Genomic DNA, 26097 nt, shown 5'->3' with positions numbered 1-26097 from the left:
GGCTGGAGGACGCTGAGAAGGTAGTGTCTATTCCTGCCTGTTGTTTCAGGAGTCGGCTGATTTGGTGTGATGGTTTACCAATGTAGGGAATGGATATCTTGATGGGGGCTGATTCTGGTTTAGATCTTTTGGCAGGAGGTGAAAGCGTTGCTTCGATGGTTCTGTTGACTATTTCAGGTGGGTAGTGGTTGCGTTCCACAAAGACTTTCCTCAGGTGTTCAATTTCTTCCTGTAGGTTTGTTGAGCAGATGTTTTTGGCTCTTCTGGTCAATTTTGAGATGACGCCGGTCTTGACTTTAGGTGGGTGGTTGGAGTTGTAGTGGATGTATTGATCCGTATGAGTTGGTTTTCTGTACACGGAGGTCTGGAGTTGGTTGCAGGAGGTGCGGGACACAAGGACATCAAGGAAAGGTAGTTGGTTGTTCTGCTCTGTTTCAATGGTGAATTTGATGCGGGGATGTTGGCTGTTGAGATGGGCGAGGAGCTGCTTTGGATCTTGCTGAGGTTGGATATTGTCATCGCCCCAGCCGACAAGGGCAGAGCCACTGTTGTCTTAGACAAGGACCACTTCCACTCCATGGTGGATAACCTCCTAGATGACACCTCAACCTACCAAATGATGAAGAGGGATCCGACTACAAAGCTCAACCGTCAGCATAAGGCCACGCTAAAAACGCTGCATGATAAATATGAACTCTCAACAGACCTGTATCGTAAACTCACGACGTTAAACCCAATTTCACCTCACCTTACTCCTCTTAAGTGAATCCCTACACTGTCTATATGATTTTAAGCGTTTTCGTTCGTTCTGGTGCATTGTATAGCCGTTTTCTAAAGCCAAGTTCATGCATTACTTTGTTCACCTTTGAATAAACAGCTGTGACAGCTTTTGAGGGGCTGTCCAGAAGGGACTTGATGGGCATGTCTCCGCAGATACTAAGCAGACCCTTTGTCTCATCATCTGTCCAGACTTAACCACACTGTAAACGCTTGTTTATCGGAGGCATGTTGTTTCCAGTGTAGAGCTACAGATTAATGACAGGGTGGGTAGTGGATACCAACAACATACACACACTAACATGTCTAGATTTGCTGGAAAACCATTCCATTATAAGAAAGGGTGGAAGGGTCTACAAATGTACCCTTTGGTTGGATTTAGCTTTGATAGACCGTTTACATGACACTTTTACCCCCAAGGGGTAGAATACCCAGGGGTAACTGAATTTGCTCCACCTCTTGACTAGGGGCAGAATACCCCTGTTAGACCTGTTTATACGACAAAATTTGCCTCTCAGGGTATTTATACCCCATGGGGTATTTTACCCCGGGGCAAGGGGTGCATGCAAACAAGGCTTAAGTTTCATCATTTATTGAACTTATGACAATAATCTTTTCAACGTTACGAATTTGTTTTACAATACATCACTTCATGTGTAAACAGTACCTATAATCAGTATGGAATATTTTGTCAAATCTAGTTTAGAACAGTTGAACTGAAGTAAGTGGCTACATTTACACTAGTGAGTCTAAACTTTGATGGGTACTATACATATGCACCACTTACTCTACCGAATTCCCAAAAGCCGACGATTTTCTTCAGTGTTATACCTACCAGGCTCAGTTTTAAGGTTTGTGGCAATATCTTAAATAATATCAAGATATTGCATAGGACAAGACGTAAATGAGTCTTGACGTCACATCGAACTATTTTATGGCATCACTGAGTGATAACCTCCAAGACACACATACGAAGATACATGTACCTTGAGCATTAGTGCCCTCGAGCTCGTTTTATCCGTCCATGATCAGGATAAGCACATTTTTAGATTTTCATGACCGACCGCCTCTGCCACAGAACCTGAACCACAGCACCTTGCAAATTCTTACCTTTTGTGGCAATCTCATATTTATGCACATATTTGTTCGTACATCAAAACTGAATTGCCTCCTGCCTCACAATGTTAACAAAAATGAATGAAATTCTATTAAATTTTGTGGTGGGAGTCCGTCCTGTACTACCTGTACCGTGGACAGCAGCTTACCTTACCCTACCTTGCTGAAACGTCGAAGTCCATAGTGGTACAGGAGTTGAACAATGTCTTCATCTTAAACTGGGTTGATGACAACCGTTAGAATTGAATTTCAATGATCGATTATTCCCTGATCGTAAAGGCAAAATAGTGATGGAATTTATTTAAGTGTTAGTAAAAAGTTAATGTAAGTAAATTATTATTTATTTCCAGCCCAGCGGGTACATGTACATTCGTCACTCCCAAAATGTGCAAGAATTTCATCAGTCAAGAGTTTTCTTAAACTTTGCAATACAAGTCAAAACTGCATGTTGCATCCTTATAGTAACTGGTGCGTCACATTTGGACGCCACATGTCTACCATAAGGTTTTATCGGATTACAGCAGGACAACAGGGAAAGCTGAAGTCCTCCCTGTTGTCATGCAGTCTTGTGGATACTGTAGTGTAAAATTCACAGTGCTATGTGAAATCAATGAATTGTTTAGTATCCCTTTATCATCAACTCCAGTATTTTGAAATATCCTCCCTCCCTCCCCCTCTCTACGGGCAGCGTTCAAAGTGTTATCTTTAAAAGATCATAAAGTGAAACATTAAACTTCTCATCACACTACTTTTGAAGATACCCGTGAAGATCCGGTTAGGAATTGGTCTTCAGCAACCCATACTTGTCGTAAGAGGCGAGCGGAATCGGATAGCTTGGCTCGCTGACTTGGTTGACTCATGTCATCGTATCCCAACTGAGTATATCGATGTTCATCAAACATCAAATTGTCATCAAACATCAAATCAATCTTTATTTCGTATATTGAAGAGGCCACAGGCCTTTTGAAGAAACACATATACATATATAATGGGGAATTACATAAATAAAACATATTTAATTAAACAAATTACAGTGATAAAACTTTTTTGTTCTATACAACATTGCAAGACTGTGGATGAACATAGGCAAGATTTTGTAATATATTTGATCTTTCCTGACTGCTTATAAGGGTAGAGAATTTTATGATGCTTAGGTGGATATAGTAATATCTTTTAATGTATTTACATCGTATTGAATTATATGATGGACAGATGAGGGTCGATGAAAGTGATATTCATCTTCGATTTTCATTTAAAACGACAAAGTTTACATATTCTCCCTTCTTAATATAACATTTTTATATCTGCCGCTTTCAATCAACAAATCGTGAGATGAACATCGGAATCTTGCTAATGATCGCCTAAATTTCTTTATATTAACAATACATGATAAGTATACTTCATTGAATAAATCTTTTTAAATTTTGAATAGTAAAACATTTACTTGACAAAGATATTTTCATGCTGTTGATCACAGGATTGTCAGGTCCAGACTCGATTATATACAGACATATAGCTGGGATATTGCTGAGGAAAACACCAAACAAGAAAACTACTTTTGAAGAAACAAATACGCAGCACCTGTTCTGTGTTGTTTGTGTCTGACAAAAGAACTACAAGACAATTAAACAAATTAAAACCCTTCCAAGAACGTCAATTTGTTCTACTTCACATTATTAGCAAGACTACGACTTCTTGCGTTGTAAACTTAGACTAACGAGACACGGAGAAGCACAAATGATCTGTTCCTGTTGTGTAAGGCAGTCGACGTTATTTTGGAAACAGGATTAAGCTTAGAGTTGTGATATGTGAGATGTATGGTGGCGATGATTGCCAAAAGGCGGAGAACAGATGTCTACCTGTCTTAATAGAATCACGCTGAAAGTGAACAGTAAATATTTCTATTCTTTCTCATTACTGCATTGATGCTACGTCACATTGCTAAGAGGAGTCCTGAATGATTGACATTTGTTTTCACTAATCTATCTGCTCGGAATACTGTCCAGTAATAAAATAGACACACACATAAAGGTAACATCAATGTTTTGTGGCCGCCATATAGAAAGACTATTGCTGAGTGCGGCGTTAAACAACAAACACACAACGTTTTATGCCGCACGATTTGTTATTTTTCGGGGACGCCAATTTTATTTCACTGTGAAAGGGGAAGCCGGGCAATTTAATAACAAACGAATATCATATTTATTTAGTAAAGTTTATTCTGGAACGAAATATTATTTAAGGAAACAGTCCCTATTTTGATATATTATTTTGGCACGTGGAACTACAGTCTCCATCCTTCGTATCCTATTTGGTGCAAAGCCGGAACGCCAAGGGTTCGCATTACCTGTTGGCAAAAACAACATTGGCAAAAGATTGTATGTTTTAAGACTGTGTCTACTTGTAAATTGGCGAGCAGGAGTTGTTTTTAAGATAACGCAGCAGTTATTTTCGCACAAAAACAACATCTACTTGCATTCCATCGATTACAATCTAACCCATATTACAAGGTCGTGAACAATGACCCGTGTGCATCAGTGATCTACTTAGTTAAACAATAAACAATGGTCGGGGTTCTTTACTGAGCTACATAGTTGAACAGCTGATGAAGAGAAACGTTATACATAACTGTCCCTAACAAAATAAATATAAATAAACGTTGATGTATGAACACGGGTCGTCAGTGCATTTCTATGTTGTGGAAGCCACATTACTACACTGAAGAAAAAGAAAGTCCACATCCTTATTTGATGGCGACTGAATAAACAGACATGGTTATACGACTGTAACTATGTATTTGATACGGGTATAATACGTACAGTAGGTGTCATGTGTTCCTTACGTTCATAGTGTCCCAGGGGCGATGGGGTAGCCTTGTGGTTAAAGCGTTCGCTCGACACGCCGAAGACCCGGGTTCCATTTCCCACATGGTACATTCCTGGTGTCCCCCGCCTTGATATTGCTAAAAGCGGCGTAAAACTAAACTCACTCCCTCACTCCATATGAATCAAATCCAATTTTCAAACTTATGCTTTCTTTTTCAATAAGTGTAGATAGGTTCAATATTATATATTCCTTCTTAGCCTGTTTGTATAAGCTTAAATGTATACTATTAAACGTTTCGTTTTTGTGGAAATGCACCAACTGGTATGACACTTGCCACTGAACAATAAGTACAGAAAGAGACCAGTGAAACATCCTCATCTGTTTCATATTTAAATCTATGCATAGACTAACAGTGACAAAAACTCTCCTCGAGAGTCTTCGATAACAACAGGGATGAGTTCAACTTTTCCTTTTTGTCGAGCAATATTCCAGCAGCACCGGCCTCTAGTATCTACGTTTCACAACTTTTGAGGTACAAACGAGGGGTCTAAGACAACTGCCACCTGGACAATTGTCCCGGTGGTATTTGTCAGGTGGCAATGTGCGCGTAGCAATTGTCCGGGTGGCAATTGTCCTGCTCCCCAATCGAGAATGCTCTTTCTACACATATATTTCAATTTTACAACGTTCAAGGCCTCGGTTAAGCCTTCAAAACAATTTGTAAGCATGTTGATCCATGTCCAAATGTTACGCATCAGTGACAAAAGTTATACCCGATGCAATACTTTAATTCTGCTGGTGCCATGATGTAATCTCGTATTGTGTTGGGTGAAGTGACTTGCCTTCGCATGCGTCTGTAACTGGTGCTATAGAAACGCATTTTAGCGAACACCTGGTGTCATCCGTGTTTTATAGTTATTTATAAACATACATGTATGCTTATGATATAGTCACAATCGTACAATTTGACATAGTTCTTATGATAATGAAAAGGGATCTGTCTGTGTGTGGTTCACAGTTACTAAATGTGACATCGTGTGTCCAAAGTGGCAGTGGGGTAGCCTAGTGGTCAAAGCTTTGGCTCGTCACGCCGAAGGCCCGGGTTCGATTCCCCACATGGGCACAATGTGTTAAGCCCATTTCTGGTGTCCCCGCCGTGATATTGCTGGAATATTGCTAAAAGCGGCGTAAAACTAAACTCAGTCAGTCAGTCAGTCAGTCAGTGTCCAAAGTGCAACAGGCATTGTATTTTCAGAATATTTCTGCCGGTGAAAATGTCCCTGGTGAGTGACCTGAACAACTGAAACACGTTTTGTTTTCTTTTTTTCCGAAGGACTTGACTGTTACTGTGGCATCCGAGTTTCCCTCATACGAGGTGGAGATTGTTGAAGACTCTGAGAACAGACATATGGTGAACAGACAAAGCTTCGTGGACGAGCAAGAGTGGCATCTATATGTGCACACGGAGTGTGAGAAGAAAGCCATAGTCATTGACCAAGCGGACAATAGTGTAAAGAGATCGGCAGTTTCCGTCAAGTGCCGAGCAGCAAGACGACCCGGTTACTTTGTATGGAATATATTCATGGTGACGGTAAGGTTGTTGTGTCGTATATGCTTCGATGGAGTATTAGAGTCGCGATATCTTGTCATTTCTTTGAGTCGCGATATCTTGTCATTTCTTTGCTCCCGTGGGGAATCCGGGTTAGAGAACCTATGCTGGTCTTAAGAGTCGACCAAATGGATTATGTGGTCATGCTTGGTGTTCTGCTTCAACGACATCGTGTACTGTTGCTCTCACTATCAACCACTGTATTCAGTCATCCCGTCAGATTGTGTAACGTAAACGTTTTGTTCAATAACTAGGACATGTATGTATGCAACTTGTTAAAACACAGACCCGTGAAGATCCGGGTTAGAATTGGTCTTCAGTAACCCATGCTTGTCGTAAGAGGCGACTAACGGGATCGGATTGTCAGGCTTGCTGACCTGGTTGACACATGTCATCGTATCCAGATTGCGCAGATCGATGCTCATGTTGTTGATCACTGGATTATCTGGTTCAGACTCCATTATGTACAGACCGCCGCTATATAGCTTGAATATTGCTGAGTGCGGCGTAAAACTAAACTCACTCACCCACACTCACTGTTAAAACACAAAAAGTGATTGTAATATTATTCATTTTGAAATATTAATAGATTCCTAACAGCTCAACAATCTAATATAGGTTTGTAAAGATCCATTGTCTTGAGACTGATTTATTTGTTTGATGTTATGTGTGTCAAATATCAAATATCATGTGTCCACAGATTATTAACGTGTGACACTGAGGTCTTCTTCTTAGTTTCATGAAAGACAATGTAACTTTCTACGTCACATTACGACAAATTCCAATGGTCCCTTAGCTATCGAGTTCAATAGATTTCACTGCAGACGAACAACTTTCTTATTCAGTGTGAAACAATCATCATAAGCACTGTTTTTCTGTAACATTTCCGCAAGGGACACGCATTTCAGGAGGCACAACAATTCGCCTTGCATAGTTGTGTCCCTTGGGCCCGCCAGGACCCTATGATCGTGGGTTCGAGACCCAGATTCGCCGCCATTACGCGACTTGGTTTGCCAGCTCACTTTTCACCAAAGTGGTAACCATCTTTGACTCGGCGTTTCCTCCCACACAATATTCAAGTTGGTGTTACAATCGATCGTCATTCCTAGTTCCGCCTCATGTGTTTGCATTTCTTTCAGTTTCTCATCTGCAGTCTGGCATTCGCCACATTTAGTGTTGAGAAGGATCTACCCCAGAACCGGCTTCAGCTGTCCTTCACGCTTGTCCTCACCGCCGTCGCGTTCAAGTCAGTCGTCAATCAGAGTCTACCGCGGATATCCTATCTTACATATATGGTAGGTGACATCAGTGCACATTCAAGTCAATCGTCAACCAGAGTCTACCGCGGATATCCTATCTTACATATATGGTACGTGACATCAGTGTACATTCAAGTCAATCGTACTCAATTTTCATGAATGCAGACTTGATTCTCGTCACTATATGCCTGGAATAATGCCGATGTGGCGTAAAGCCCAACTCAACTCAACCAGTCTTCAACCAGTCTTCAACCAGAGTCTGCCGCGGATATCCTATCTTACATATATGATACGTGATATCAGTGTACATTCAAGTCAGTCGTCAACCAGAGTCTACCGCGGATATCCTATCTTACATATTACGTGGTACATGACATCAGGGTACATTCAGGGCAGTCGTCAACCAAAGTCTGCCGCGGATATCCTATCTTACATATTACGTGGTACGTGACATCAGTGTACATTCGTCAACCAGAGTCTCCCGCGGATATCCTATCTTACATGTATGGTACGTGACATCAATGTACATTCAGGGCAGTGGTCAACCAGAGTCTACCGCGGATATTCTATCTTACATATGTGGTACGTGACACCAGTGTACATCCAATATGGCCTAACCATATGTACAGCGGGCAAATCCAACCTCTCTTTACAGGAGTTTGTAGTTGCCACAGTTTTAACGGGTGTCCAGACAGGTGTATAACAGCGGGGTAACCAACTCCAAAATCTCAAAGTACTTTCATTACAATACAGTAAAGTCTTTGTTAGATGATGGTCCAGTCAGTATTCTTATCGGCATTGCAATTTTAATTCTTAGATGTCTTCACATGTGCGAATACTGTTGAACAACACTACGTCACCTTTAATTACAAGACAATCCGTCTAAATGGCATTCATATTGTGAATTGTACATAAGTTTCTCTCATGCTGTACCCGTGGTAATATGGAATTGGCCTACTTCCTACACTACTTGACGAATATAATATCATAAACTCCGTTTGTCTTGAACGATGGGTATTTCGTTTAATATGTTCGACAGTACTCAGTCCTTCAGCCAGACGGGATTTTACTGTACACGAGAGGAAAAGTTGATGCACTCTAGATAACTCTTTTAACAATGGCACATTTTCAGGATAAATAGTCACTTATGTTACCAACGAGCTTAACAACGTGCTTTATTTTCAAATGATACGTATCGCACTGAAAAGCTGGTATTTTAGCAACGCATTCCAAATGTCCATATGTTGTTGACAATTGTATGTTTTCAGGATAAATATTTACTAACGTCAATGGTAATGCTGTCGACGGTGTGTGCATGGCACGGTATCGTGACGACGTTGTTGAAGGACCGTGAGCACGCCGACAAGGTGGAGGTGATCGTACTGTCTGTACTGGTGGCCCTCTACATCCTCTACAATGCCGGCTTCATGCTGGCGATATATGTAGTAGTAAGTAAAACTAGACACATTACTACAGTAAAGAACGATTTGCCGAGTTCTGTCCCCTGACCATGTCAGGAGCCGGGTTCGACAATTATAACTATTGGTCTGTCAGCACCATATCCGCACTCGTGTCATAATACATTACTTGGGTTTTAAATATATGGGTTTTTCAGCTGTTATGGCTGAAATATTGTTAAAATACATACACATTTTGTATTTAGAATTTCAAGATTGAAACCTTAACTGTAATATCCACGATTAGTATAAATCCATGTCACAAATAACGACTTATCATTGAGGTTTGGGTAGCTATGTTGTGTGTTATGTATCCTTAAGGCGCGAAACGTTGCTTTGCTATATTGAACAAACTTTATGGATAAAAACGTCTTTTTTCGTGAGTGCGACGTTTCGATACAGATTCTTGTACAGTTGTCAAACAGGAATGTTTTTATACGTTCCGATACAGATTGTTGTACCGTTGTCAAGCAGGTATTCTGTATCGAAACGTATCGAAACTAAAAGAAGTTGTTAACCGTATGCTGTCACTAATAGTTGTGGCATTACACAACAGGCTTCGCGGTGTATTTGTATATAGATCAGTCCTTCGTAGCTATTAGAGAATGTGAACTCCTTTTAGTTCCAGACCTCATGACCAAACCTGCCCTACGTGCTTAAATAATAAACCAATAATGTCCTTTGGATAGAGCATAATATCAGTGGATCCTATTCTGTGTTAAAAGATGGTGCTTCTTGTCACCCTGCCTTGCGCTCGGCATTTAGGGAATAGAACAAGGACTGGTCGGCGCGGGTTTAGTACTATGTGTTTCAAGGTATCCGCGTTAAACAGCGGCAAATCTCAGTGGGGTAGCACTGTAAAACCGAGAAAAGTGCACAAATACGTGCACGCACGTCGCTAGTGAAATTATCTTGAACGCTACGTTTACCCCATTTCGGCGCACCTATAAGCCTACAGCAGAAACAGAGGTGTAGCATCCATTAACAAGTCATAGTTATTAGAGATTGTCTCTCATTCTGTTCCAGCCTTACAAGAAACGACGAATAATGGCCCAGAAGGATAGGGAGTATAAAGTATGTATGTCACGTCCACACCTTTCTGATTCCATTTCACACTTACCAAAATTATATAAGAATCTAAGTGGCATATTATAGAACACATATTTATAGCATGGTTGTATTTTCTTTATATAATTCGTTTTCTTATCATCCCGGATCCTGAGTCGGGGTTCGAATCCAGTAAGTTTGGATTCCACCATAGTGGTACAATTCTACGAGCAATGTTGCCATGGTTTTCACACGGTTTTCATGGTTGAAACGCCGCGGTATAACTGTAATGCTGTAAAGCGCGATAAACCAAAGTCACGCAAACATTATCATACCATGTCATGCTTCACTTGAATATATTATCTTCGTACACCGCAGCTAGTATAGTTGACTGCACTCTTGATTTTATGTTATCTTTATTGTGCTTGTTTATGATATCAGTCGTTTCAATCACCTCTGCACATGAACATCATTACGTTCCATATGTTCGTTTTAGTGCATATCTGGCTAGGCGTGAATTGCTGGTCTGCTTAGAAAGCAACATTATATTGAACATTTTATTGGGCTGGGTGTATAGTACCTAGTGAAGAGGTTGTGTTTACATCACCAGTCAGCTTTCTTCTCCTCCTTCTTAAGCTGAATATTTTACGACCGCTTCCAATGGAACTGATCTCGCACCTTGGGCACGCTTTGTGTTTCAGGGTACCGTTGCTCAAAGCGATCTTAGCGCTGAGGTGACCGTAACTCCCATACCTTAACATAGACTTAAGGTAGTCTTAGCGCTAAGGTTGTATTGTACAACGGCAGCCAGGGTGCTGGAACAGTTTTGTTTTCGAACGTGCAGACAGTTTCGTAACCAAGTCAAACCAAAGGTTTTTAAGTCATCCAATATCGGTTTGAACTGTTAGGCATGAAGTGAAATACCCTGTTAAGTTTATATTTAAGTATAACAAGGGTGTATGACCTAGCTGAGATGAAACTCGAGTACGACATATGTACGTGTAGACTAGTTTAATTATTTATACACACTTTTCGCTGTTCATTGTCATTCTAATAAATTACAATAATGCATCACCTATAAAATTCATCTTATTACCAACCGCCTCTGCGTAGCTATCATGATTACCATATATAATGGAGCTGCATCAATGGATCGTGATTCTGCATTTAATGTTCGAAACGAACTCCTTACATTTAAGCATGTCTTTAAAACACACCCGATTTTTCCACGACAATGCACAATCTATCTATGTCTTTCTTTATCTATCCATACCTTTGAATACATAATAACATATCAGTTTCTTTGAACGTTTAGTTATGATTTCAATAATTATGTTCTTTACGATTCTATTATCTATGTATACAGTAAAGGTCACTTGAAGTTCATTACTGCTTCGTCGGAGTCTCAAACGTGTTATCTACGTTTTGGAATATTTAAATATGTTTTGTAACTTTTATCTGAATTTGTATCTTCACCACAGGCCGTGTTTCGCTTAACATGTATCAAGCATCAAGCATTATTAATTTCAGTTTATTTTGTAAGCCATATCAGATAACATTTTGGTCATAGGTACTAAATTTGAGCCTCACATTGAATGAATTTTGTAATATTGAGTTTTCCTGTTGTGGAAACCATAGAGGTATATCAAAAATAACGTGTGTCAATTAAACATAGTGCTTCGCTCTAATAAAGCAGTATTCAACAAGGGCCTTTGGCCTTTGCAAAATGGGCCTTTTTGAAACGTGCAGTGATCAAGTTACAACAGATCACTTTATTACATTTTCGTCTTAGTGAGGCTTAAAACGTTATCAACGGTCGTTGCGTTTGAGTGTAAAATTAATTCTGCCACTATCGATTTAAATTGCATTTTGAAAAAGAATAATTGATCTTTTTCATTTTAGTTTATTATTTGGGATTCCGACGAACATGTAGTTAAGTTACTGTCTCCTGTGCATTTCATATTTCAAATGTATTTATTATTAGGAAATATACACAATATGACTCTATTAAATATTATATAAAATTACATACTGATATTAAGGTTATTCAATACATGTTCTATTTATATCCATTATTGTTGTTAACTGACTTACCTTTGATTACCTTCACATATATTGATTACTAACTGCACACTAACACTATTAAGCATCCGATATATCCCCTGTGACGTCATGACTTAGGGGAGATAACAATGAAGAGTAAAAGGGAATTCAAGTCACGTGGATAATGCTTATTTTCCTTGTAGATACTCCATAAGTCTCCGTAAGTGAGGGAATCCCACAGAAATCTGCGAAACACGGAAAATGGGTCAGTCTTATGTTTAAAGATTCGAACCCCAGCTTATGCTTCAGTGATTTAGTCGAGTAGTGACCCTGTGTAAATCCTTATCAGCCGCCTGAATAGACTCTCTTACTTAAAACCGTTTACTAACACCCCTGTACAAATATATGGGGTTCTGTGAATGGTAGTCGTACCTTTTCGCTATTGCTTTTTCCCATGCTTTCGTTTATTTTCGTCTGTTTGAATCAGCGATTACATTTTCAACGGAAATTGCCGAGTTGTGCAGAGTGTTGTGTTTTTTAACATTGTTGTTTTAATCGTTTAATCCTCTTAATCATTATGATCACGAAAACAAACGATGCGTGATGATTATTTATATTATTATTAGCCCATCTAAATTTGTATGTTTTTTGCCTAATTACGTAGTTTCGCTTGTGTTTGAATGCTTTACTAATATGTTTTTTCACGTTTCAAGAGATTTGCGAGTGCGTGTATGACTAATCCTGTCGGTTTATTCGAGTCATAATCCATTCAGCTGACGTTCTGTTTTTTGCTGTTTTATTCTGGAATTCATTATCACAATGGATACGAGCAAACACTCTTTTTGTGCAAACAATTTGTTTTCTTTTCTAGTGAATACGACGTATTATGTTATGTGAACTCTTTGTTATTTAAATTGTACGCACGAACTTATTCTATTGGCACACTCTTTGCATTTGAAACTCGTGGTCTTTTTATTCAAAGAAAATTAGGGTGACAGGTAGCTTATTGGTTAAAGCGTTTGCTCGTCAGGCGAAGATCGATTGCCCACAGGGGAACATGGTGTAACGTTTATTTCCGATGTCTCCCAAAGTGATATTGCTGGTGTCAAACCCAACTCACTCACTAACTCATTATAACAATGGGTAAATTGTGTGGGGGGTTTTGTGTGATCCGCTGAACATGGGTTCGATTCCCAGATTCGTACCGATAACGGATACTGGCCTACCGTTGATTGCACCAAAGTGATAACATTTAAGACACGGACTGATATAACAAAATAATATAATGCAATACCAAACTCACTCACTCATAAACTACGTATGACAAAAGTAATCCTTTGTTTGCCTGAACACGTTGGTATCTGCCATACTCCTCAACAAGAAAAATGAGAGCGAGCTCACGAAAATACTGATTCTTGCGTCTGTTATTCATTAATTTAATTATGCACAAAATAATCGTGTGTGTATAAAATAACATCTGATGCTCAGAGCAAAGCATCTCTTGCTCACGACATAGCACGTACAGCACGTTAGATTAATAATATTTTATCTTTTTTCCTTCTTTTTGTTCGAGGGCGTGCTTATTTAATGTGCCCCTGAAGGCATAACGTTAAAACAATCTGAAAAAGCACTGATAAAGTATCTAGACACTGTCACCCTCCCTCAACACAACCAACTGCAACATGGCATGACAGGCACGACCCGGCAGACACTGGACAAACTCAATCCCAAAGTCAGACCACGATGATCCGAAGTCAGAAAACGCACTATCCCTATGCAAGCCAATCCCTCTTCTTGATAACTCACAATCCATCTTTCAGATGCACAAAACCTTTATTAAAATACAACTTTTGGTCAGGCAACGGACAATAATCCACATCCTTCGGACAGCCCTTCTGTCAGACAAAGCACAAATCCTCGGTCAGACCTCCCACAATCCTTTAGTCAGACCACGCACAATCTTCAGTCAGACCACGCACAATACTTCAGTCAGACCACGCACAATCCTTCACGTCAGACCACGCACAATCAAACTGTTATATAACGCATAATCCTCGGTCACAACCCTCCTTTAGATCATGCACAATCCATTGGTCAGTCAGACCACGCACTATCCTTCAGTCAGACCACGCACAATCAAACTGTTATATAACGCATAATCCTCGGTCACAGCCCTCCCTTAGATCATGCACAACCATTGGTCAGTCACAGCCACGCACAATCCCTTCATGCACAATCCATTGATCAGTCAGACCACGCACAATCCTTCAGTCAGACCACGCACAATCAAACTGTTATATAACGCATAATCCTCGGTCACAGCCCTCCCTTAGATCATGCACAATCCATTGGTCAGTCAGACCACGCACAATCCTTCAGTCAGACCACGCACAATCAAACTGTTATATAACGCATAATCCTCGGTCACAACCCTCCCTTAGATCATGCACAATCCATTGGTCAGTCAGACCACGCACAATCAAACTGTTATATAACGCATAATCCTCGGTCACAACCCTCCCTTAGATCATGCACAATCCATTGGTCAGTCAGACCACGCACAATCCTTCAGTCAGACCACGCACAATCAAACTGTTATATATAACGCATAATCCTCGGTCACAGCCCTCCCTTAGATCATGCACAACCCATTGGTCAGTCAGACCACGCACTATCCTTCAGTCAGACCACGCACAATCAAACTGTTATATAACGCATAATCCTCGGTCACAGCCGTCCCTTAGATCATGCACAATCCATTGGTCATTCGATGCACAATCTGTCTGTCATATAACTCACCATTCTCGTCACTGACGTCATCAACAAACCCACTGGCTTCAGTCTTAGCCAAAAGGAAGCAAGGATTTTATTAAAACCTTCAAAACTTCACTGCTGATAAACATTTAATAAGGCCCAATTCAAATCATTTCTGTCGCAGTAAACACTTAAATCTACAAATTTCTTCTGTATAAAACTTAATAATGCTCTAAAACTGGCCAATAGGAAACTGTGTCTGTTTGTGTCGTTGGCCTGTTTATCATTTTGTTTTGTTTGTTGTAAATAATCGAGTTTGGACCAGACAACCCAGTGATCAACATCATGAACATTTGTAATGCGAGCCTGACCACCCGATCCCGTTAGTCGCCTCTTACGACAAGCATGGATTGGGTCTGTTTATTATCATATATAAGAAATCATTTAAAGAATGCGTTTATCCCAGTCAGTTCGGAACTAAACAGGGGGAACAATGGGAAGGTTGTAATGTCTACCAAATATGATGAAAAGAATTCTGGCTTGACTACACATATGATTTAATTACAGAGATATCATTAGCCAGTCACAGCGTGCTCAAATGCAATAAGCCCCATTAATGTTACGATGTTGTCTTGTAATTTTCTCATTTATTGTGACGTTAGTTTCGTACAAAATGTCAGAACAATCGCGCGTGGCATTAATGAGTTGTAATTACACCCGTGAAGCGAAACGTCACACAATTAGCTGATAAGGAAATAACAAATTAATATTTGTTCGTCGGAGTTGGAATGTTCTTTTGAACTCAGGCTGATTCCGCCGTATAACTGGTTCCAAGAAACCTATGCTTAATGTAAGAGACGACGTAATGGATCTGGTCGTCAGGCTTGAACACGAGTCAGCGAGTCATCGTACCCCAGCGTCTGATCGATGATCGTGATATCAATCACACGGTTTTCTGGTCGTGACACGATTACTTGCAGGTCACTGTCATATAGTCGAACAATTATTCACGTAGGTGTTTAGGATATAACGTAAATGTTACCTCCCTTGAAGGATCTTTGCCAAGTTTATGAGAATATACTACCCATCAAAAGTTTAGACTCGCTTAAATCAATCACTATAAGATATGTATGTACATATGGTTACAACCAAGATGAATTTTTCCACTAACTTGGGGAAACATCTGGAAACCTTATGCAGATTAATTGCACGAGGATCATGCATCAAATTACTGAAAAGCATTGTGCAAATATCGTGCATGTGAACAGCTGCGTTTTGGTGTAAAGTTTTGATAACAAATTGCCCTTTTTCACCGAGTTTCATCATTTAATGAACACATGACAATAAACTTTTCAACGTCGCGAATTTGTTTTACAATGCATCAGCTCATGTATAAACAGTATCTTTAAACTGTATGGATTATTTTTTTAATCTAGTTCAGAACAGTTGACTGAAGTAAGTGGCTACATTTACACTAGTGAGTCTAAACTTTTGATGGGGAGTATATAAAGATAAGCCATTGATACCTCATGTCTGACTAGTTATGATTTACGAGTAGTTTAGTCACGTTTTCTGCGATTCTTGCGAATGTCAAAAAACATTTTGATGTTTAACCTTTTAGTGTTGTATTCAGAATGTCATTTGTTATAAATAAAAACCTCCGACTTGTATCCTACGACCAAATACTGGATTTGTTGTGGCCTAACAGCAAACTAGCTGATAGTGATTGTTTATTGTGGTAGAAGAGATGTATCATGTTTATGTATGCACATATTTAGAGCTTATGTTCATACATGATCATTCAAATCATTTCAATGGTAGTGGTTGTATCTGTCACACAATCCTCAAGAAGTGTGCAATGGTCTGGCTCATCACATCCTACATTAGACATCGCACATGTTGCAAAGACACTGGTGTTAGTGTCGACCAACGAAAATGTTCATTGCAGGATTTTAATGTTTCTCTGCTTCGTTTGAGTTAATAAATAAAATACACTTAAAATTATGGTATTTGGTTAAATCCTGTAAAACATCTGTTCCTTGAATATCAAGGACCTCCGGATACAGGGACAGTCGCCTTTCCATGTCTGAACTTTAGAAGTAAAAGGCCTGGTGATCCTGTCAATTATGAAATACGCACATTTCGACAAATACCTCTTTCTCATCTAACATTGAGTACAATATGGTTCGAAGATTAGTTATCCTAGTCACTGGCTACACACAGAATCAGATACTTCAAATTTTCAAAGACACTTCCAAGACTGTTTCAGTAGAACGTGAAAATAGGCATGTTCCCAACTCTTGTGAGCACCCATCACAACCAACATAGACATTACAACGGACCCAATCCTTTGTTTCCGGGCTTACTTTGCTACTGATATATATGCCTCTATACCCAACATACAGAAGTCAAAACACATATATGCTTTGTTGCACCACCTTAGAATATTACTTTGACAACGTAAAGACACACATTAGTATGATACAAGTCTTCATCTTTTACTCGACCATTCTCAATTTGCATCTGTTTTAAAGGGTTTCCATGTGCCCGAAAGTTCCATATTTAAAGGATCTTACGTTTCTTTGCAGGAAGGTTGGCAACATAGAGTGAAGGCAAAATACTAGCATCTAAAGGCCTATACCCGAGTCCCTCAATTCTTAACAAGAACTGAAGATGACCTTACCGAAAAACGTTCCCGAAGCGTTCTAAAAACGGTACAGTTGACCTTCTCAGGACCTGTAAGTCTCTACTTCTGCTGAGCAGAGGTCACAGTAGGTCAAGTCAGAGGTCAAGGTTGCAGACAAAGGTCGAATTATGAAGACCAAGGTCATCAAACGCCATTGAACAGTCGGCATGTCCGTCGCAGATGTCGGTCTTTCACAGAAATCCGCAACCTAGTCAAGCGCAAGATTTGGACAACGTGTCAGACGAATCACTCGTGTCTGAAATCTGTGAATACCATTCTTCATGAACTTCCCACGGCAAACAGATTCATCGTTGACAGTGTCAGAGGTTGTCCAGACATATCCTGCATCTGGAGGACACATACGTACACAGGTGCTCCGGAGGATGACACTCTCCTAGGCATCCACATCGAACGTTGATGCCACTATCTTCTATCCATCTTCAGCATGGTAGGACCATCAGCACCATGTTTATCTAGTAGAGGTTCGTCCTTCAAGCACACAAGCCAACCCCTATTCCGTGTTGGGAAAGTAAGGGCCACGGGACTCTCTTCTCCGAGAGACAATATCATCCTTTATAGTAACTGGAAAACAGCCCTGTCCCCCGGTGCTCACCGGAGCACGAGATCCCTTCTCTCCTGAAGCTCACCTTACTACGATGTGCACAGTACGTTGGTGGAGATATTTGTTGTTACAATGACACGAGAGATCAACTCGTGTAGTATCATACTATCCGAACGCCGACTCTATTCAAGGGAGTTACTGAATATATGCACCTAGAACTTTGCACCTGTTGGCAAACAGTGTAACAACTTGTGATATATATTCACCACAAGCAATAACTTATCATGGTACAATTTGCACCAATGTATATATCTCATACCTCTTACCTCGCATAGTTGTGCTAATATAGGGAAAAGCTGCATTTGGTGTAGATGTTTGTCTAAACAACTCATCAAACAAGGTAGGTCGTTAGCTTTATGACGGACATTTCATCTTTACAACACGCCACCTGTCGGCAGACGGAGAAAGAAGCTATGGACCATTCCGAAAAGAACCATCTCAGCGCTATGACTTACGTAAATCTAGGTATAGGAATTGGAGTTACGACTTCTAGAGTTACTGGGTCTTAGGACTAAGATCGTTTTGTGGAACTGGGCCCAGGTCTTGAGCGTATTTTCTATAGATCGTTGTTGATTTCAGTGAAAACTAGTTAACTCGAACATTACCTCGACATATCGCTTTTGACGATGTCACTTCAAGGTTGGACGAATAAGCGATATAGTATAGCGGTATAATTTACTGGTCAGTTGCATCAAAATAATATAGATTCAATGTCATTGTGCAGGGGAATTAATTATGATGGAACAGGACTCACTGAATACACAGACTGTAAGTATGGAGAACAATGGATAGATTCCCTTCTGTTAGCATTACATATGGTATGTTACTGTCATGTTCTGCCTGTTTAAATTAGAGTCATGCATTGTGCCATAGAAACCTGGGGCACATCACATGATCATGTTTGTCCTAGTCTTACAATTTCCATGTAAAATATCGGTACCCCCGTTTCTTGAAATCCGTCTAATTGGATTTGCAAAGATTTCGAGTTTATGAGAATTCATGTATTTATGTATCACATCACCGATATCTCCTTCAATTTATGTGTGTGTCATATCACCTTCAAAATAATTAATACGTCATTAATACATCTTTAGTGGAAGAATATCGTAAATCCGATTTAACTATTCGTGTAGTTTCTGAATGTACGAACGTTGATCATAAATGTGGACCTTACCCCACACAAAACAACACAAAAACTTGTTTGTGAAGAAAGAAGTATGTTTTAACTTTCAGCAGTATACCCAAGCAAATATGTAGTCTAGGTCGTCTTTGTATTGTATGCGTATATATTCTTAATATAGAGTAAACCATCCTCTCTCAGCCAACATACTGGATAATCGAGGGTGGTTGGCACCTCATCTATTTTAGATCTTGCTTGAGACATTGTGACAGTACAGAACTGGATGAATCCTTATATTTCGAATCATCTAACATTGGCACACCGCTTGTCTCGAAGTATACTGCAAACAAAGGGAAGAAAAAATTTGATAATTCGATTTCAACCAAATGGTACAGAAGCTTTCAAAATGTAATTAGATTGTATTTGCCGAAACACTTATGCATGTAACAAGTACATCACAATCCAATAACCATTTTCCCTTCGTTACATTTCATCAAGCATGGATGAATACTTTCTCTTTCCCGACAGATTATGAATAACACGATCTATTTCTATTGCTTCAAAGGCGTTACGTTCTTTTTCAACATTCTGTGTCTTCTCGTTATCTAAACCCAAGGGGTGGTGGGGTAGCCCAGTGGTTAAAGCGTTCGCTCGTCACGCCAAAGACCCGGGTTCGTTTCCCCACATGGGTACAATGTGTGAAGCCCATTTCTGGTGTCCCCCGCCGTGATGTTGCTGGAATATTGCTAAAAGCGGCGTAAAACCAAACTCAGTAAGTCAGTCAGTGTTTCTGAAACGTTCAGTTGTTCCGTTGGCGTTAAGTTGAATTCAAAAGTTACCATTTATTTATTGTTCATGGCACGAATTTCTTAGAGGAGCGAAATGTAAGTTTTAGGATATAATATCGGTTACGAAATCAAACCTAGTATAAGCCGAACAAGACAATCTACGTTCCTAAGTACCGGTACCCAATCGTGGATAGGACTTGTGCTGTTTATGAAGAATTCCTTTAGTTCGCTGTAGATATCTGATGGAACGCTTCGTATAACCGATGTCCTCAAAAATATGAACGCTGACAACACAGAACAATGAGCTCTGCAACATACAATGATAATTGTACAAAGATAATTATATACTCATGCCAATAATGGTTGTCACCCCCTCCCCACCCCAACCCCACACACACCTCACACCCCCACCCCACAGCCCCTCTCCAATTAAAAAAATTGAAGGGGGTGACAACCATTATTGGCATGAGTATACAATGATAATTGTATGTTGTTCAAATCAATATAGGAAAATATTTATCAGAATTGAACCTTCATTCTACTTATATGGTCTGTAAAGGATCTTTCTCAAGCTGCAGAATTGCTATTCTTAGCAAATGCCAGGATCCGCTGATATCCACGGACTGTCAGTATCATTCTCACACCAAGCTCATGGGTTCCACCAGTGTGGTTAACTTCTATGATGAATCTGGCACGACTGGTTTAACTGAGATGCTAGTGGACCATCTTTATCACACCCCTTATCCACTCGAGATAACGAGATTTCACTTCACCTGTAGTGTTACTTGGTACCAATCGCCTTAGCTGGTAACATCATTTGATGTGAATTAACATCTACCTGTCCTTAAAGGTGGCCTTGTCACCACATAGAATGGTTCAACTAAATTGTTTTCAAAAACCAGCTTTTATCTGCCAACTCAAAATTGATACTTTGATTAGCGGTGAACTTGGCCCAGTAGTTATTTTGTCACATCACTGAAGCACCAATTTCGTCAGCTATATCTATGATGTACATCAATCAAGATTTGATGAATAAGATAAATAGAGAAGTTAGAAATCCCCATCAATGTTATTATCATCATTATTTTTACATGGAACTGAACTCAGCAGCTTAACTAAACATAAATAAGACGCAAGACCCTCTCAAAACCGGGCTTATAGTCATCAGACACAAACACTGCGTTAACACACTATTGACGCTTAAGACAGTAGGAAAACATCGGACAATGGCGACAGGACCATCTTTATTCAGACCATTATCAGTTTACGTGTGCCAAATTAGCAATAACTGGAAGCACACGTAAAATCACCAACAGCCATCACAATATTAGAAACAATTCATTTGTATGAGTTTCCATTACAATTGATCCTGTTGTGTATTATACAATGCCCCAGTCTCTTTAACCTTTCTTTAGTTTGGTTGACCTTAACCCTGTCTTAGAGGGGAGTGAATAGTTTCTATCTGAACACTGCTCAAGGCACGACAGAATGACGTTATCTGTCAAATACCGTTGTTTTAGAGGAGGATGCAAAGATGCTATCTTGACAAATAAAGTCCTCATCATGTTTGTACGTCTTTGTTGTACTTGCGCGGTATCATGTGCGCGTTCGGATTGTGATGTGATTTTACTTGTGGACATTTTCCTGAAACCGCCAGAATGAGGCTCAGAAAGCTGGTGATTAGGTGCCTACCTCTGGGTGTGGGTTCGAATCCCTGATGGACTCAACCCAACAAAAGTTCTAGAATCTGTACTTTACTGAGAAAGTGTAATCCCAAATAAAACATATGTTACATTCGACCATTTCAGGGGCGGATACAGCTTTTTGAGAAAGTAGAGTGCACACTCTTGAGAAATTGGGTGCACACTTCAATTCCAATGGTCATTTTATAAACGTTCAGGACAAAAGGGGGTTGCGCGCACGCGCACGCGCACACGCACACGCACACGCACACACACACACACACACACACACACACGGATCCGCCTATGCACTTTTTCAATGGAATATTGGTCTTCAGTAACCCATGCTTGAAGTAAGAGGCGACTAACGGGATTGGGTGGTCAGGCTCGCTGACTTGGTTGACATATGTCATCGGTTCCCAATTGCGCAGATCGATGCCCATGCAGTTGATCACTGGATTGTCTGGTCCAGACTCGATTATGCACAGACCGCCGCGGGAATATTGCTTAGTGCGGCGTAAAACTCAACTCACTCGCTCATTCACAATTTGAGTCGAAGGGAAATAACTGATCTACTTTATTGTGTTTTGCAAGCGACGAGCGATAGCGACTTCTCCTACGAATTGACCATGAATTCGTGACCACTTCAGTCGTAAACATTTCTGGTTCAGTCCAGATTGAGATACGACTTCAGAACAGTGTTACTGTTTACATCTAGTCGGCACTATGATTAACTTTCACTTCTCGACTTTCCCAAGGATGCTGAGGCCGGATTACGGAATGGCGACAGTTGCCATAAAATATATCCGTCAAAGACTCCATGTAAACAACCAAAACGTTGACGTAAGGAGTAGGCTTGTGGTCCAAGTTGGCATGGTACTGAATAACTACATCTGGCTGAAGCGTAAACAACATTCACTCAGTTAATTACGGAGCCATCAGGTCGTCAAGTGTCCAAGGCAACTGGGGCGGTGGGGTAGCCGAGTGGTTAAAGCGTTCGCTCGTCATGCCGAAGACCCGGGTTCGATTCCACACATGGGTACAATGTGTGAAGCCCATGCCTGTGTTCCCCGCCGTGATATCGCTGGAATATTGCTAAAAGCGGCAAAAACCCAACTCACTCACTCACTTCAAGGCGTCTAACGGGATCGAGTCGTCAGGCTCGCTGCCTTGGTTGATGTATGTCGTCGTATCCCAGTTGCGAAGATCGATGCTCATGGTGTCAATCACTGGATTGTCTGGATTGTCAAAACTCGATTATTTACATCACAGAGCTGGGATATCGCTGAGTGTGGCGTTAAACAACAAACAAACAAATATAAGGTTTCTGGGGATTAATATAGGACTTGTCAATGTATCTCATGCGGGCATTCTTGGGGATAATAAGAGTGAGTGAGTAAGATTAGTTTTACGCCGCACTCAGCAATATTCCAGCTATATGGCGGCGGTCTGTCAATAATCGAGTCTGGACCAGACAATACAGTAATCAAAACCATGAGCATCGATCTGCGCAATTGGAAACCGATGACATGTGTCAACCAAGCCAGCGAGCATGGCCACCCGATCCCGTGACTCGCCTCTTACGACAAGCGTGGGTTACTGAAGGTTCATTCTAATCCGGACTTTCACGGATGGGATAATAAGAAATCACATTAAAAGCACAATAATCATACCAGCTCTAGAAACAGGGTGGCATGTCTTTACATCGGCTTCCAGATAGACTGACATCTAGTCTCTGAAATTACCACATTTACAGAATATGAAGAAACAGTTCCTAGATTAGATCTACAGTCTATAATATAAAAGAGCCCAGAGACTTACTACCCGACACTGTAGTAATCTACACTTGACACATATTTTAGACTTGCTTGGGCTTCACAAGGTAAATGTGTTTCATTATCTGTATGGGGGCGGTGGGGTAGCCTAATGGTTAAAGCGTTGGCTCGTCACGCCGAAGACCTGGGTTCGAATCTAGTGTATTTCTGGTGTCCCTCGCCGTGATGTTGCTGGAGTATTGCTAAAAGCGGCGTAAAACCAAACTCAATTAGTCAGTCAGTCAGTCATTATCTGTATGACAGACTATCGTTGAGAGTGAAGGTCGAAGTCACACGCTGCATTGGTCATGAGGAGTAAATATGATTTTACGCCGCTTTTCACAATGTTCCAGCATTATCATGGCGGGGAGAATCAAGAAATGGGCTTCACACATTGCACCCATGTGGGGAATCGAATCCAGGTCTTCGGCGTGACGAGCCAACGCTTTAACTACTAGTTTGGCTATCCAAAATGGACATGATGATACCAGATATGTAAATTATAACAGCGAGAGTTCTGAATGCATAACTGGTATCCAGGTGAACGACAGTTGAAGCAGACAAAACACACAAAAGAACGCACACACGCACTCGCACACGCACACGCACACACACACACACACTCACAGAGATCTGAGGACACGTTTTTAGTATTTACAAATGCTTACACAAAGCATCGATCAAATAGTACCACCTGACACAATATAGTGGTTCTGTTATCTCCCTTCGACTGTTATCATGTTTGAGACACACTTTCGTCAGTGGTGTACAGATTTCACTGAATATCCTTCTTCTATCAGTTGACAAAAGACTGTTAAGACTATCTAACAGCAAAATATCAACAAAGACACATTTTCATAACATTATGAATCTATTTTAGGCTATAGCAAGTAATAACCATTAACAAATTGATCAGTATTGAAACAAATTCCTGAAATACCAGCTTATGTTTATCATATTAAAACACGGATATATAATTATTCTTTCTCGACAAACAGATACATGTTGATTTTCAAGACAAAATGATCAAATCTGGACTTTCGATCGATTCCTATCAGAGGAATATCGTTGTTGTGGTTAGATCTATATATACAACTAATAGGGCCAGTTCCAAAACCATTATTTTCAAACATATGCATGCTATTTCGATCGGAAATGTACATAAATGTTCATAGTTATGATTTTGTAAAACAAAGGGCACCACTGTTTGTGTGTTCTAGATATATACAGTCTTTTTTCAGCTTGCCTTTGCTAATAAATTATAACACCGTATAATTGACTTGTAAACGTGTACTAGTCTGTCTCAGTCCATGAACCACATTAATTTCCCTACTGCCAAGCCCTCTCTGCAGTGCTAAAGCCCTAAATAAAGCAAGTCTAGATTTCCTCAGGTTCAGGTTCTGAATCTCTGGTCTCCCTGGGGCTCCTTTTCAATTTAAATGGGCTTGTTTTTACTATCAAAATTATATATATTTACCTAATCATTTTAAGAAGTGAAATCTCAAACGATGTATAATATTTACTCTCATCTGCAGACTTGTAGCAACTAATACCATACAGCCACACCGTGTGAGGAGTAAACTATTTAATCTAGGTGTTAATGAAACCATTATCAGATGGGTTAAAGATTCAGGGTACATAGAACTCGGTACGTCAGTGTCAATGGCTATCAATCTTCTTTTCTCTCAACCTCTACTGGAGATCCACATGGCTGTGTTCCTTCATCCGTACTCTTCGTTTTGTATACCAATGACTGTTACTTGTCAATATATGACTTGTTTACTGTGAAATTCGCAGATGACGCCACTGTTACTGGCCTAATTTCTGATTCTGAACATTATTATCGTCAAGGCATTGACAAAACCGTAATGACAGTTTTTTATCAAACCTTTATTCAAAGTGTGTTGACCTACAATGTTCTATGTTGGTATGGGGATCTGTCTCATCGCAACAAAAACAAACTTTTCAAAATTGTTAATACTGCTTGCAAAATTTCTGGAGTGTCTTTCGAGTATATTCCCTTTATCTATGAGCGCCAGATTGTCAAAAAGGCAGCTAAAATTAGATTTGATAGTTGACATATTTGATCTCATCATTTTGATCTACTTCCTTCTGGACGCTGCTGTCGATTACCTTTCCCACAAACAAACAGAGCTCGATAGTCTTTCATACCATCAAGTATTCGTGAATGCAACAAATATTTTGAATCACCATCATGTGATTAGAACTAGAATTATTCAGCCTCTTTACCTATGTGGTTAATTGAATTATATCATGTCAGTTTTATTTGTAATAGCATTTGTTTTGAGCATGTAATTATTGTGTATATTTTTTGTGAACTGTGTATATATTCATTTTGAGACAGTTTGGATGTATCAGAATTTCCTCCGGGATAATAAAGTTATATCTTATCTTAATATTAGACGTTAACGGCCGCTCGTGCTTAGCACATGGCAGACAGTCTGTCAACGTCAAATAATTCGAGTTATCTCCCCTT

At 40.1% G+C, this 26097-nt stretch overlaps 1 protein-coding gene across 4 annotated transcripts in view; it reads left to right on the top strand.

Annotated features, from left to right (window-relative positions):
- Window positions 1–20024, top strand: part of LOC124284342 (cys-loop ligand-gated ion channel-like) — an 88606-nt gene extending 68582 nt beyond the window's left edge. For all 4 annotated transcript variants that reach the window (XM_046720426.1, XM_046720427.1, XM_046720425.1 and 1 more), the window contains 5 exons: window positions 6053–6310; window positions 7468–7623; window positions 8856–9035; window positions 10071–10118; window positions 17477–20024. In XM_046720426.1, the coding sequence (XP_046576382.1) occupies window positions 6053–6310; window positions 7468–7623; window positions 8856–9035; window positions 10071–10118; window positions 17477–17512 (678 nt within the window). In that variant the 3' untranslated portion in view covers window positions 17513–20024. The remainder of the gene's footprint in view (window positions 1–6052; window positions 6311–7467; window positions 7624–8855; window positions 9036–10070; window positions 10119–17476) is intronic.
- The last annotated feature ends 6073 nt before the right edge of the window (window positions 20025–26097 follow it).

Source organism: Haliotis rubra, unplaced genomic scaffold, assembly GCF_003918875.1.
Source record: "Haliotis rubra isolate DU_JTF1 unplaced genomic scaffold, ASM391887v1 Scf334, whole genome shotgun sequence".
NCBI classification, from domain to species: Eukaryota; Metazoa; Mollusca; class Gastropoda; order Lepetellida; family Haliotidae; genus Haliotis; species Haliotis rubra.
The sequence above is the reverse complement of the archived record's forward strand: the minus strand, read 5'-3'. Positions and strand labels throughout refer to the sequence as shown.